We start from the raw sequence: 12,971 nt of genomic DNA, 5'->3' as shown, positions 1-12,971 counted from the left end.
CAATGCAGAAATGAATGTATTTCACGTTTTACCTGTGACATTTTGTGTGTGAACGAACTGGCCCTGTTGTAAGTAGAGCCCAGCACAGGTTGTTGAACATGTCTTTTCACTGTTGTTTTTTTATTTCTTAACTTATCTATTGTTCACCTATTACCTATTTTTTACTTTAAAATTGCACTGTTGGTTAGGGCCTGTAAGTAAGCATATCACTTTAAGGTCTACACCTGTTATATTCGGCGCACGTGACAAATACACTTTGATTTGATTTGAATTAGGCTAAAACAAAGATACCAAATAACTTGCAGTAAAAGCAGCTTTTGCCTGTTATCTATTGGCCCATCCATCCAGATCATAGTACACCTTTTTAGCTGGCAGTCTGTGATAGTTGATACAGATATTACAGAGCCTCTCTCTCCAGTCTGTGTATGTCTTGATTTCATGGGTCTGACGCCACTTGAAGTAAGCCTCATAGCGCCCTCTGTCTGTGGCCAGCTGCTGTAGGAAGGCAGCCAGCCGCTCTGTGCTGCTGAAGTCACTGACATGGATGAATGAGCCTGAGGGCACCAAGGCCTCATAGTTAGACCGAGAGGGCCCCAGAACCACGGGTACTGTCCCTGCTTGGTAGGCATTCCTCCACAGCTTCTCAGTGATGTAGTCTATGGCCACTGAATTCTCAAAGGCCAGGTAGAATTTACAGCGGCCAATGGTGGGTATCAGACTATGTTCGGTCAGTGGCCTCTTTAGCCAGTGGCCATACACCTCTATAGGAATGTACTTCCTTAGGCTCTGGTAGACTTGACTTCTGGCATGGTCAGGGCTGTAGTTGCTGACCACCCAGCTGGCCAGGCAAGCCCCTTTCTTAGGGATCACATAGCTGCTGCTGTTGCTGTTTGGTGGAACAAGAACTTCCACCGTCTTCCCATAGGGCATTGGTACGTCAGCGTCCGCTCGGTAGCTCATGGTCCAGTTGAACAGTCCTTTGTACTGGGTCAGGTTGCCGTTGTTCACCGGAGGCTCCAGGGAGAGCCAGAGCCAGCGCTGGGAGGCCGGCCGTGGGAGATGGAGAGGCAGGGCGGAGCGACCCGTCCTCAGCTCATGGTGGTGGAAGACCACCACGTCTGCCTGAGGGTACAGGGAGGTGTTGTCACTGAGGAGGCAGCCTGGGATACCGTACTCATTGCTGCAAACGTCTCCCTCCAGGCTGTAGGGGTGGCTGAAGGGCCAGTGCCACAGCAGAATGGTGAGGTTCCTGAGTTGGTGTTGATGAGTGGTCCCTATCTCAGCCTGCAGCCTCTTGTGGAGCAAGTACAAGGAGATGCTGAAGATCATAATGCCGGAGAGGAACAGGGGCATGGAGGCAGCCATCTCTGACTCAGGGGATGACAGGCAAGCAACACACGGACTGGTACAATTGCGGCGTACTTTAGTTTAGTCCACGATCACACAATCTCCTTGGGATTTTTACTGTAGTAGTGTGGTATTTCCTCTCTGGTAAGACAAATATAAATTAGTATCCAATCAGGGGTGTAGTGGAGGGTACACACAAATAAACACAGTTTACCTACCTTTTGTGGAAAAATGAATTGAAAAGCGTGACTTTTTTCACCGTAACCGGTGATCAGAGTTTACTCACCTACTTGTTTTACCACTACATCACTGTATAATGCAGAAGATTTAAGGCCTGATCAAAAAGCTTAGGAAATGCATACCTTTCCTAAGTCTGAATCAGGCCCTTAAAGAAAAATACAATAATAATACAATAATAGTTGGATGAAGCTCAACGAATTTCTTATGAATGCAGACATGGAAAAGATTATCTAGTGAATGAAAACACTTTTAGAGGACTGCACCAGATTTACATTCATCAGTTCTTCCTTTCATCGCTTCCTCCTTTCATCACTTCCTCCTTTCATCACTTCCTTCTTTCATCACTTCCTCCTTTCATCATTTCCTCCTTTCATCACTTTCTCCTTTCTTCCCTTCCAATATTGACACTCCTATTTGCAACATCTTCAATTTAAGCCTCAAAGTGTGTGCCCTCAGACTTGGAGGGAAGCAAAGTCACTCCGCTACCTAAGAATAGTAAAGCCCCCTTTACTGGCTCAAATAGCCGACCAATCAGCCTGTTACCAACCCTTAGTAAACTTTTGAAAACAGTTGTGTTTGACCAGATACAATGCTATTTTACCGTAAACAAATTGACAACAAACTTTCAGCATGCTGATAGAGAAGTACATTCAACAAACACAGCACTTACACAAATGACTGATGATTGGCTGAGAGAAATTGATGATACAAATATTGTGGGGGCTGTTTTGTTATACTTCAGTGCGGCGTTTGACATTATTGATCATAGTCTGCTGCTGGCAAAACATATGTGTTATGGCTTTACACCCCCTGCTATATTGTGGATAAAGAGTTACCTGTCTAACAGAACACAGAAGGTGTTATTTAATGGAAGCCTCGCCAAGATAATCCAGGTAGAATCAGGAATTCCTCAAGGCAGCTGTCAAGGCCCTTACCTTTTTTCAATCTTTACTAATGAATTGCCACTGGCTTTGAGGAAAGCCAGCGTGTCTATGTATGCGGATGACTCAACACTATACATGTCAGCTACTACAGAGACTGAAATGACTGCAACATGTAACAAAGAGTTGCAGTTAGTTTCAGAGTGGGAGGCAAAGAATAAGTTAGCCCTAAATATTTCTAAAACTAAAAGCATTGTATTTGGGACAAATCATTCACTAAACCCTAAACCCTAAACTGTTGATATAACAGTAGCTAAGATGGGGAGAAGTATGTCCATGATAAGGCGTTGCTCTACCTTCTTGACAGCACTATCAACAAGGCAGGTCCTACAGGCCCTAGTTTTGTCGCACCTGGACTACTGTTCAGTCGTGTGGTCAGGTGCCACGAAAAAGGACTTAGGAAAATGTCAATTGGTTCAGAACATGGCAGCACGGCTGGCCCTTGGATGTACACAGAGAGCTAATATTAATAATATGCATGTCAATCTCTCTGGCTCAAAGTGGAGGAGAGATTGACTTCTTCACTGCTTGTATTTATGAGAGGTGACATGTTGAATGCACCAAGCTGTCTGTTTGAACTACTGACACACAGCTCGGAAACCCATGCATACCCCACGAGACATGCCACAAGAGGTCTCTTCACAGTCCCCAAGTCCAGAACAGACTATGGAAGGTGCACAGTACTAAATAGAGCCATGACTACATGGAACTCTATTCCACATCAAGTAACTGACGCAAGCAGTAAAACCCAGATAAAACACCTTACGGAACAGCGGGGACTGTGACCCAACACAAACATAGGCACAGACACATGCATACACACACACATGATAGCATACGCACTATACACACACGTACACATGGATTTTGTACTGTATATACAGTTAAAGTCGGAAGTTTACATACACCTTAGCCAAATATATTTAAACTCAGTTTAACACAAGTCCTGACATTTAATCCTAGTAAATATTCCCTGTCTTAGGTTAGTTAGGATCACCACTTTATTTTAAGAATGTGAAATGTCAGAATAATAGTAGAGAAGGATTTATTTCAGCTTTTATTTTTTTCATCACATTCCCAGTGGGTCAGAAGTTTACATACACTCAATTAGTATTTGGTATCATTGCCTTTAAATTGTTTAACTTGGGTCAAACGTTTTGGGTAGCCTTCCACAATCTTCCCACAATAAATTGGGTGAATTTTGGCCCATTCCTCCTGACAGAGCTGGTGTAACTGAGTCAGGTTTGTAGGCCTCCTTGCTCGCACACGCTTTTTCAGTTCTGCCCACAAATTTTCTATAGGATTGAGGTCAGGGCTTTGTGATGGACACTCAAATACCTTGACTTTGTTGTCCTTAAACCATTTTGCCACAACTTTGGAAGTATGCTTGGGGTCATTGTCCATTTGGAAGACCCATTTGCAACCAAGCTTTAACTTCCTTACTGATGTCTTGAGATGTTGCTTCAATATATCCACATAATTGTCCTTCCTTGTGATGCCATCTATTTGGTGAAGTGCACCGGTCTCTCCTGCAGCAAAGCACTCCCACAACATGATGCTGCCACCCCCGTGCTTCACGGTTGGGATGGTGTTCTTCGGCTTGCAAGCATCCCCCTTTTTCCTCCAAACATAATGATGGTCATTATGGCCAAACAGTTCTATTTTTGTTTCATCAGACCTGAGGACATTTCTCCAAAAAGTACGATCTTTGTCCCCATGTCCAGTTGCAAACTGTAGTCTGGCTTTTTTATGGCAGTTTTGGAGCAGTAGCTTCTTCCTTGCTAAGCGGCCTTTCAGGTTATGTCAATATAGGACTAGTTTTACTGTGGATATAGATACTTTTCTACCTGTTACCTCCAGCATCTTCAGAAGGTCCTTTGCTGTTATTCTGGGATTGATTTGCACTTTGAGAAACCAAAGTATATTCATCTCTAGGAGACATAACGCGTTTCCTTCCTGAGCGGTATGACGGCTGCGTGGTCCCATGGTGTTTATACTTGCGTATTATTGTTTGTACAGATGAACGTGGTACCTTCAGGCATTTGGAAATTGCTCCCAAGGATGAACCAGACTTGTGGAGGTCTTGGCTGATTTCTTTTGATTTCCCCATGATGTCAAGCAAAGAGGCACTGAGTTTGAAGGTAGACCTTGAAATACATCCACAGGTACACCTCCAATTGACTCAAATGATGTCAATTGGCCTATCAGAAGCTTTTAAAGCCATGACATCATTTTCTGGAATTTTCCAAGCTGTTTAAAGGCACAGTCAATTTAGTGTATGTAAACTTCTGACCCACTGGAATTGTGATACAGTGAATTATAAGTGAAATAATCTGTCTGTAACTTGTGTCATGCACAAAGTAGATGTCCTAACCGACTTGCCAAAACTATAGTTTGTTAACAAGAAATTTGTGGAGTGGTTGAAAAATGAGTTTTAATGACTCCAACTTAAGTGTATGCAAAGTTCCGACTTCAACTGTATGTGGTGGTGGTGGAGTAGGGGCCTGAAGGCACACAGTGTGTTGTGAAATCTGTGAATGTATTGTAATGTTTTTAAATTGTATAAACTGCCTTATTTTGCTGGACCCCAGGAGGAGTAGTTCCTGCCAAAGCAGCAGCTAATGGGGATCCATAATAAATACAAATACTTCCTCCTTTCTTCACTTTTTTAAGATAAGCATCACATTAACCCTCACTATCACTGTAACAGTCAAATACATGTAGTACTGCGTATGAAGGAAAACATTGAATGATTTGCTTGATTATTAGCCTTTCAGAAAATGGAATATATCTGTGGACTGATTCATTGATTCAATTAATTTGAAAATATTCATGGCCCTTGTGCATAAAGGCAGGTTTTCTGCCGCTCTGGGTGGGAGCGTCTGCTAGATCCCTGGAATGTGATGTAAATGTTGAGGGGCTTCACTGCAGGTAGATTGTAGTTTTAAAATACTGTGAAAAAATTATATATATATACTGTATATGCACTACCGGTCAAAAGTTTTAGATCACCTACTCATTCAAGGGTTTTTCTTTATTTTGACTATTTTCTACATTGTAGAATAATAGTGAAGACATCAAAACTATTAAACAACACATGTAGAAACCAAAAAATTGTTAAACAAATCAAAATATATTTTATATTTAAGATTCTTCAAATAGACTCAATTTGCCTCGATGACCGTTTTGCACACTCTTGGCATTCTCACAACCAGCTTCATGAGGTAGTCACCTGGAATGCATTTCAATGAACAGCTGTGCCTTCTTAAAAGTTCATTTGTGGAATTTATTTTCTTCTTAATGCGTTTGAGCCAATCAGTTATGTTGTGACAAGGTAGGGGGGTATACAGAATATAGCCCTATTTGGTAAAATATCAAGTCCCTATTATGGCAATAACAGCTCAAATAAGCAAAGAGAAATGACAGTCCATCATTATTTTAAGACATGAAGGTCAGTCAATACTGAACATTTCAAGAACATTGAAAGTTTCTTCAAGTGCAGCCGCAAAAAAATCAAGCGCTATGATGAAACTGGCTCTCATGAGGACCGCCACAGGAACGGAAGACCCAGAGTTACCTCTGCTGCAGAGGATAAGTTCATTAGAGTTACCAGCCTCAGAAATTGCAGCCCAAATAAATGCTTCACGGAGTTCAAGTAACAGACACATCTCAACATCAACTGTTCAGAGGAGACTGCGTGATTTAGGCCTTCATGGTTTCTTCTGCAAAGAAACCACTACTAAAGGACACCAATAAGAAGAAGACACTTGCTTGGGTCAAGAAACACGACCAATGGACATTAGACCGGTGGAAATTTGTCCTTTGTTCTGGAGTCCAAATTGGCGATTTTTGGTTCCGACCGCCGTGTCTTTGTGAGACGCGGTGTGGGTGAACGGATGATCTCCGCATGTGTATTTAATAACACCGGAAAGCATGTAGGTGAGGTGAAGGTGTTATGGTGTGGGGGTGCTTTCAGTGACACTGTCTGTAATTTATTTGGAATTCAAGGCACACTTAACCAGCATGGCTACCACAGCATTCTGCAGCGATATGCAATCCCATCTGGTTTGGGCTTAGTGGGACTATCATTTGTTTTTCAACAGGACAATGACCCAATACACCTCGAGGCTGTGTACGGGCTATTTTACCAAGAATGATAGTGATGGAGTGCTGCATCAGATGACCTGGCCTCCACAATCCCCCTACTTCAACCAAATTGAGATGGTTTGGGATGAGTCAGACCAGAGAGTGCAGGAAAGCAAATGTGGGAACTCCTACAAGACTTGGTAAGCACTCCAGGTGAAGCTGGTTGAGAGAATGCCAAGAGTGTGCAAAGCTGTCATCAAGGCAAATATAAAATGTATTTTGATTTGTTTAACACTTTTTTGGTTACTACATGATTCCATATGTGTTATTTCATAGTTTTGATGTCTTCACTATTATTCTACAATGTAGAAACTAGTAAAAATAAAGAAAACCCTTGAATGAGTAGATGTGTCCAAACTTTTGACTGATACTGTATATTTCCGCAAATTTGTAACATATAGTATGTTTTTCAAATTCGTAATATATTGTATGTTTTGCAATTTCATAACATATAATACAAATCATAATTCATAACATATCATACAAAATGAGTGATGGACATCCACAAGTTAATACATACTAAAGTGTTTTACGTAGAGAATAATACAAAATGCTCTGAGACCAGGTTGAAACTCTACATGTCACAGAGATGACCTTTCTCATGACACCAGGGCTCAGGCAACCTACCGGTTAAGAGTGTTGGGCAAGTAACCGAAATGTTGCTGGTTCCAATCCCTGAACCGGCAAGGTGGAAAAATCTGCCATTCTGCCTTTGAGCAAGGCAGTTAACCCTCAACAACAACTGCTCCCTGGGCACTGATGATGTCGATTAAAGCAGCACTCCACACCTCTCCGCTTCAGAGACACATTTCGGTTGAATGCATTTAGTTGTACAACTTACTAGGTATTCCCTTTCCCAGTGGTACTCCCCTGGGTGAGGTCTGAGGAAGATGTCTCCGTGTTTTCTGTCTTTTGGAGGTAAGACTCACTGAAACTGACTTCCTCCTCGAAGATGATTTAGGCAGTGGCACATATCAGTGGGTAGGAAATCCTGTCTTGGCCATTATTTTCACTCCTCTTTCACATCATCTCTCTGTTCTCTCACAACACGCACACATGCCACAACCACACCCCTGTAACTTTTTGACAGTCATATGGACACTACTATGAGGCTATAGGACACTATTGTAGCTAGTCTAGAATGAGAATAAATGTAGCTATTTACATTGTAGCCACTTATAGATCCAATTCCTGGAACTTGTTTTACAGAGATATAGCTCATACGTTAGCCTATGCACCACCAAACAACTACTATAATGAAAGAATATTAGAATATTTGCATCCAAAAATGTTAATCTTTTAATCTTTGGATTGTAGCACAATGTCAGAGTCAGTTGTTCTGGTTTTGTGTTTTCATCTGTTCTGCATTCATTTCATATGTTCAAACTTTCCTTTTTTGACGGAATTGGATTTTAGTTAGAACATTTTTCCCCAGTCGTAATCTGAGCCGTGTTCTCAGATGAATGACTTCAGATGAGGGCACCAAGGGCGTGACTTTCAGATCACTAAACCACAATGTTTTCCTGTTATTGGTACATATGGAGAGTAAAGAGGTACCACAGTATAACCATAATATAATGGCGGAAGGTAGCCTAGCTGTTAAATGTTGTTGTTTTTCCTTTGCAAATATTCCTTTAAATGTTGTTTTTCCTTTCCAAATATTTCATAAAAATGTTTACTCATGGACTCACATGTCACGCTATGAGTGTGTGTATGTGTGTGCATGTGTGTGTGAGAGAGAGAGATTTTACAGAGATGTAGAAATAAGATTCCTAGTCATGCATAATCACAGAATGAGCCATGCCGACAGTTAATTCCCTGTCCAGTGAGCCAGTATCTAGCTACTGTGGTCCTGGATCGCCATGGCCAGATGTTGCGTGCCTATTTGGGTAGATTTATAGAGCTTTGTGAAATTCTAAGCCAAGCAGAGAGATTTGCATGTGACATCACTCCAGGATTGGAAAGTCATAACTGTTTCCAAGTTAAGCTTATCTACTGTGACCTCTACTGAAGCCTACTGTTTAATCTATTTTACACAGTTAATAAAGCACTAATAAACCAGGAGCGTTGAAGACACATACATTTACAGGGTGTATTTATGTTAATTAGCAACCTATGATGTTTGAGAAAGAAAGTACTATGCTATCTACGTATCTACTCACTTCAGATCATTCCCACTGGGCACACAGTGGTTGAATCAACGATGTTTCCACATCATTTCAATGACATTATGTTGAACCAACGTGGAATGGACTCAAAAGTAATGTTTAATGAGTCCATGTCTCCCATATTGTCATATAATACTGAGAAATAGTGGTACCAACACAGAGATGTTCAGGTCTTTAATGAATTATTAATTCAATTAATGAAACAATACAAAATCTTGTCTTCATGTGAACTATCTTCTCCCACTTCAGTATTTCTACCTGTTCCCAGGCTTGTCCAAAGCAAATTCTTAACTACTGCTGTCATCCTAGTGGTCTTTTCGTACATTTGTACATTTGATAAAATTGTACTGCTATAATTGTTAAGCCTTTTCTCTTTATCTAGAGCAGCACTTCCTATGGAATAAAGCGCCATTCGGGATATGACCCCAGTAGGCATCTACCTGCTAGCAAGGGAAAGCAGGGGTAGAAAACTATACAAGCTTAGAGAAATGCCGCTCAATGGTTTATTGTGAAGCAATGAGTAAACATGAACCTTGTTTTATTCGTTTATTTATTGGATAAAAACAAAGTTTAAATGTTAGTCCTTTTCAAGCCTTGAATTACAATAAAATAAATACATTTAAAAGTATTATCAGACAGCTCTTTCACTTTAGATAGCCTGAGGGTATGGGTCACAGGCCTGACTTGCACACTGGGTACAGATGTCAGTTCAACAATTTGTTTGAGTTGTCAACTAACGTGAAATCAACGTGAAATCAACAAAACATTTCACTATATCATTGGATTTAGGTTAAAAGTTGGGTGAACAAAATATTAAATCCCCTCACCTTGTTGACTTTTTGCAAATCCAATCAGTTTTCCATGTTGATTCAACTTCATCACATTGCATTTATTTATTGAAATGATGTGGAAACAGTTTTGCCCAGTGGGGAGTTTCCAACAGGAAAGACCAACGTCTTGACCGTTTGACAAGGGTGACACTGATTTTGAAGTCGCAGGCAGGGCTAACTCATCACTAGACTCCCGACTCACGTCTGTTACATATGGGCAAAGAAAAATACATGAGTTTGAACTCTGTTTTTGGGGTGTGGATGGTACTGTGCCACTATTACTGGCATATACAGTGCCTTCAGAATGTATTCACACCCCTTGACCTTTTCCACATTTTATTGTGTTACAGCCTGAATTTAAAATTGACTAAATTGAGATTTTACGTCACTGGCCTACACATAATACCCTATAATGTCAAAATAACATTATCTTTTTATAAATCTTTACAAATATATAGAAAATGAAAAGCTGAAATGACTTGAGTCAATAAGTATTGAACCCCTTTGTTATGGCATGCCTAAATAATTCAGGATCAAACATTTGCTTAACAAGTCACATAATACGTTGCAGGGACTCTGTGTGCCATAATGATTTCTGAATGACTACCTCATTTCTGTACCCCACACATACAATTACAGGGTGTTCAGACAGTATTTATACCCCTTTACTTATTGCACATTCAGTTGTTATAGCCTGAATTCAAAATGGATTAAATATATTTCTTTTCTCACTCTTTCTACACACAATACCCAATAATGACAAGGTGAAAACATGTTTTTAGACATTTTTGCAAATTTATTGAGAATGAAATACAGAAATATCTCATAAAAATTTTACCGAATACAACAATGCAGTTAACCAACAATGCAGTTTTAAGAAAAACAAGTGTTATGTAAAAAATAGATAAGTAAAAAATAACAAATAACAAATAATTAAAGAGTAGCAGTAAAATAACAGTAGATAGGCTATATACACGAGGTACCGGTACAGAGTCAATGTGCGGGGGTACCGGTTAGTTGAGGTAATTGAGGTAATATGTACATGTAGGTAGAGTTAAAGTGACTATGCATAGATAATAAAATAAGCTGTTAAGAAGCCTTTTGGACCTAGACTTGGTGCTCTGGTACCGCTTGCCATGCGGTAGCAGGGAGAACAGTCTATGACTAGAGTGGCTGGAGTCTTTAACAATTTGTAGTGCCTTCCTCTGACACCGCCTGGTATAGAGCTCCTGGATGGCAAGAAGCTTGGCTCCAGTGATGTACTGTACCCTCTGTAGTGCCTAGCGGTCAAAGGCCGAGCAGTTGCCATACCAGGCAGTGATGCAACCAGTCAAGATGCTCTTAATGGTGCATCTGTAGAACTTTTTGAGGATCTGAGGACCCATGCCAAAATCTTTTCAGTCTCCTGAGGGGGGAATAGGCTTTGTCATGCCCTCTTCACGACTGGACACCAATAAACTTGACGCTCTCAACCTGCTCCTCTACAGCCCCGTCAATGAGAATGGGAGAATGTTTGTATCGGTCTGCTAATACAGGACTAGTGAAGGCCAAGTGTACAATTTTAGAAAAAAATTATATCAAAAATAAAATTGTATTTATTATTTTCTTACATTTTTCCCGGTGGTGCTGCAGCACCCACAGCACCCCTACTTCCCGCGGATATGCCCTGCCTAGTTTTGAGTTTCTAGTGCTGATGAAATAGTAAAGCCAGCATGTGCTAAACTGTCATTTTCAACTAAGGCTAGATTCCTTTTCTGATTATCTGAGCCTGTATGTGTGTACGTCATATATATATGTATATTTCTATTTTCTATTTATCCATATTACGGATATATATATATATATATATATATATATATATATATATATATATATCCGTATATATCCGTAATATATATATCTATATATCCGTAATATGGATAAATAGAAAATATATATATATATTTTGTTATTATATTTATATTTTCTATTTATCCATATTACGGATATATATATATATATATTACGGATATTTTTATATATATATACATATATCCGTAATGTATATATATATATATCCGTAATGTATATATATATATATATCCGTATATATCCGTAATATATATATCTATATATCCGTAATATGGATAAATAGAAAATATATAAATATTTTGTTATTATATTTATATATATCCGTATATATCCGTAATATATATATCCGTAATAACGGAAACCTGAAACCGTTATTACGTTTACATCCAGAGCGATTTACAGGAGCAATTAGGGTAAAGTTCCTTGCTCAAGGGCACACCGATTTTTCAGTTAGTCATCTCAGGGATTCAAACCAGCGACCTTTCAGTTACTGGCACGACACTATTCAATGCAAGATTTAGGGCAAATTTTTGGGGCAAATCTAAAATTCTACAACTACAGTCTATCCTATTGGGATCGTTGAGGCTTTCAATATACATTACCCTGGGATAAATATGTTACATTCCTGGACCTACACCTATACAGAATAGGTTTTAGGCTGTAAGAACAGTCATTTGTCAAATCATACAAGGTAACTTTGTGTTCCAATTTGCAAGAGGAACAGTAGCCTAGCCTTAGTATAGAGTGCGGGAGAAGACGTACTGTCTGTAGCGCCGTCTCCGCCCACTATACTGCACGATGGTGATATATATCCCTATATCGATGGTTCTATGTTCATTCTAACGCATTACTTTAGCACCGTTTCCATTGGATGCTTCTGTATTTTTCCGCTGATGGTGATATCATACAGAATATCAGCCACGCTTGCGACTGAAATACAGCTAGTCCTATTTAGCCATCTAACCACAAGGCAGTGGCAGAAAACAGTCGTCTCGTTCAGAGAGAGAGAGAGCTGTGAAATGGGCATATAAACCTGTATCAAGCATATTATCTAAATTGACATTTAAATACATCGGAATGGCTTGTAATCCATTACCACAAATCCACCCCACTAAACAGTAACTTAATTACCGGTATCGTAATTTGGCCGTAATTAGGGGAAAAACCTCGAGCCTGTGGAGATGGGATTCCTCCACCAGCTACATCTTCTGTTGTGGAAGAATGTGTCTTTGAAGAGAAGAGGACCGGTAAGGAAACATTTTCTTTGATATTATTAGATAACAATTACAATATATGGGTGCTTAGAAATATGGGACATTAGCTTAAATAGGCTGCTGGTTGTGCGCTTGTAAAACATCACCGAATGGCAGTGCGAGATCAGACGGGCGTCGGTCTACAGAATTCGGTTGCTGCTACTGCATTGCCTGTATTTGAGGCTGGCATGATAT

The 12,971-nt window shown here is 40.0% G+C and overlaps 2 protein-coding genes across 4 annotated transcripts in view; one reads left to right on the top strand and one right to left on the bottom strand.

The window, feature by feature from the left end:
- Positions 1-324: 324 nt before the first annotated feature.
- On the bottom strand, positions 325-1,365 carry LOC120062890 (alpha-(1,3)-fucosyltransferase 7-like). Its single transcript, XM_039012957.1, has one exon. It carries the CDS (start codon positions 1,363-1,365, stop codon positions 325-327), a length of 1,041 nt encoding a protein of 346 aa, XP_038868885.1.
- Positions 1,366-12,322: 10,957 nt separating this feature from the next.
- LOC120063278 (ATP-binding cassette sub-family A member 2-like) overlaps positions 12,323-12,971 on the top strand; it is a 165,949-nt gene continuing 165,300 nt past the window's right edge. For 2 of the 3 annotated variants that reach the window (XM_039013557.1, XM_039013556.1), the window contains exon 1: positions 12,324-12,770. In XM_039013557.1, coding sequence (XP_038869485.1) covers positions 12,705-12,770 — 66 coding nt within the window. In that variant the 5' untranslated portion in view covers positions 12,324-12,704. Of the gene's footprint in view, positions 12,771-12,971 lie in introns of all 3 variants that reach the window. The other variant, XM_039013558.1, reaches the window with a different exon arrangement.

The sequence above is a fragment of the Salvelinus namaycush genome, chromosome 18 (assembly GCF_016432855.1).
Source record: "Salvelinus namaycush isolate Seneca chromosome 18, SaNama_1.0, whole genome shotgun sequence".
Lineage (NCBI taxonomy): Eukaryota > Metazoa > Chordata > Actinopteri > Salmoniformes > Salmonidae > Salvelinus > Salvelinus namaycush.
Note: the sequence above shows the minus strand (reverse complement) of the source record. Positions and strands in the feature narration are given on the sequence as shown.

Bases quoted from the DNA above. Each gene is read 5' to 3' on its own strand.
- LOC120062890 (XM_039012957.1), bottom strand. From the start codon at position 1,365: ATGGCTGCCTCCATGCCCCTGTTCCTCTCCGGCATTATGATCTTCAGC.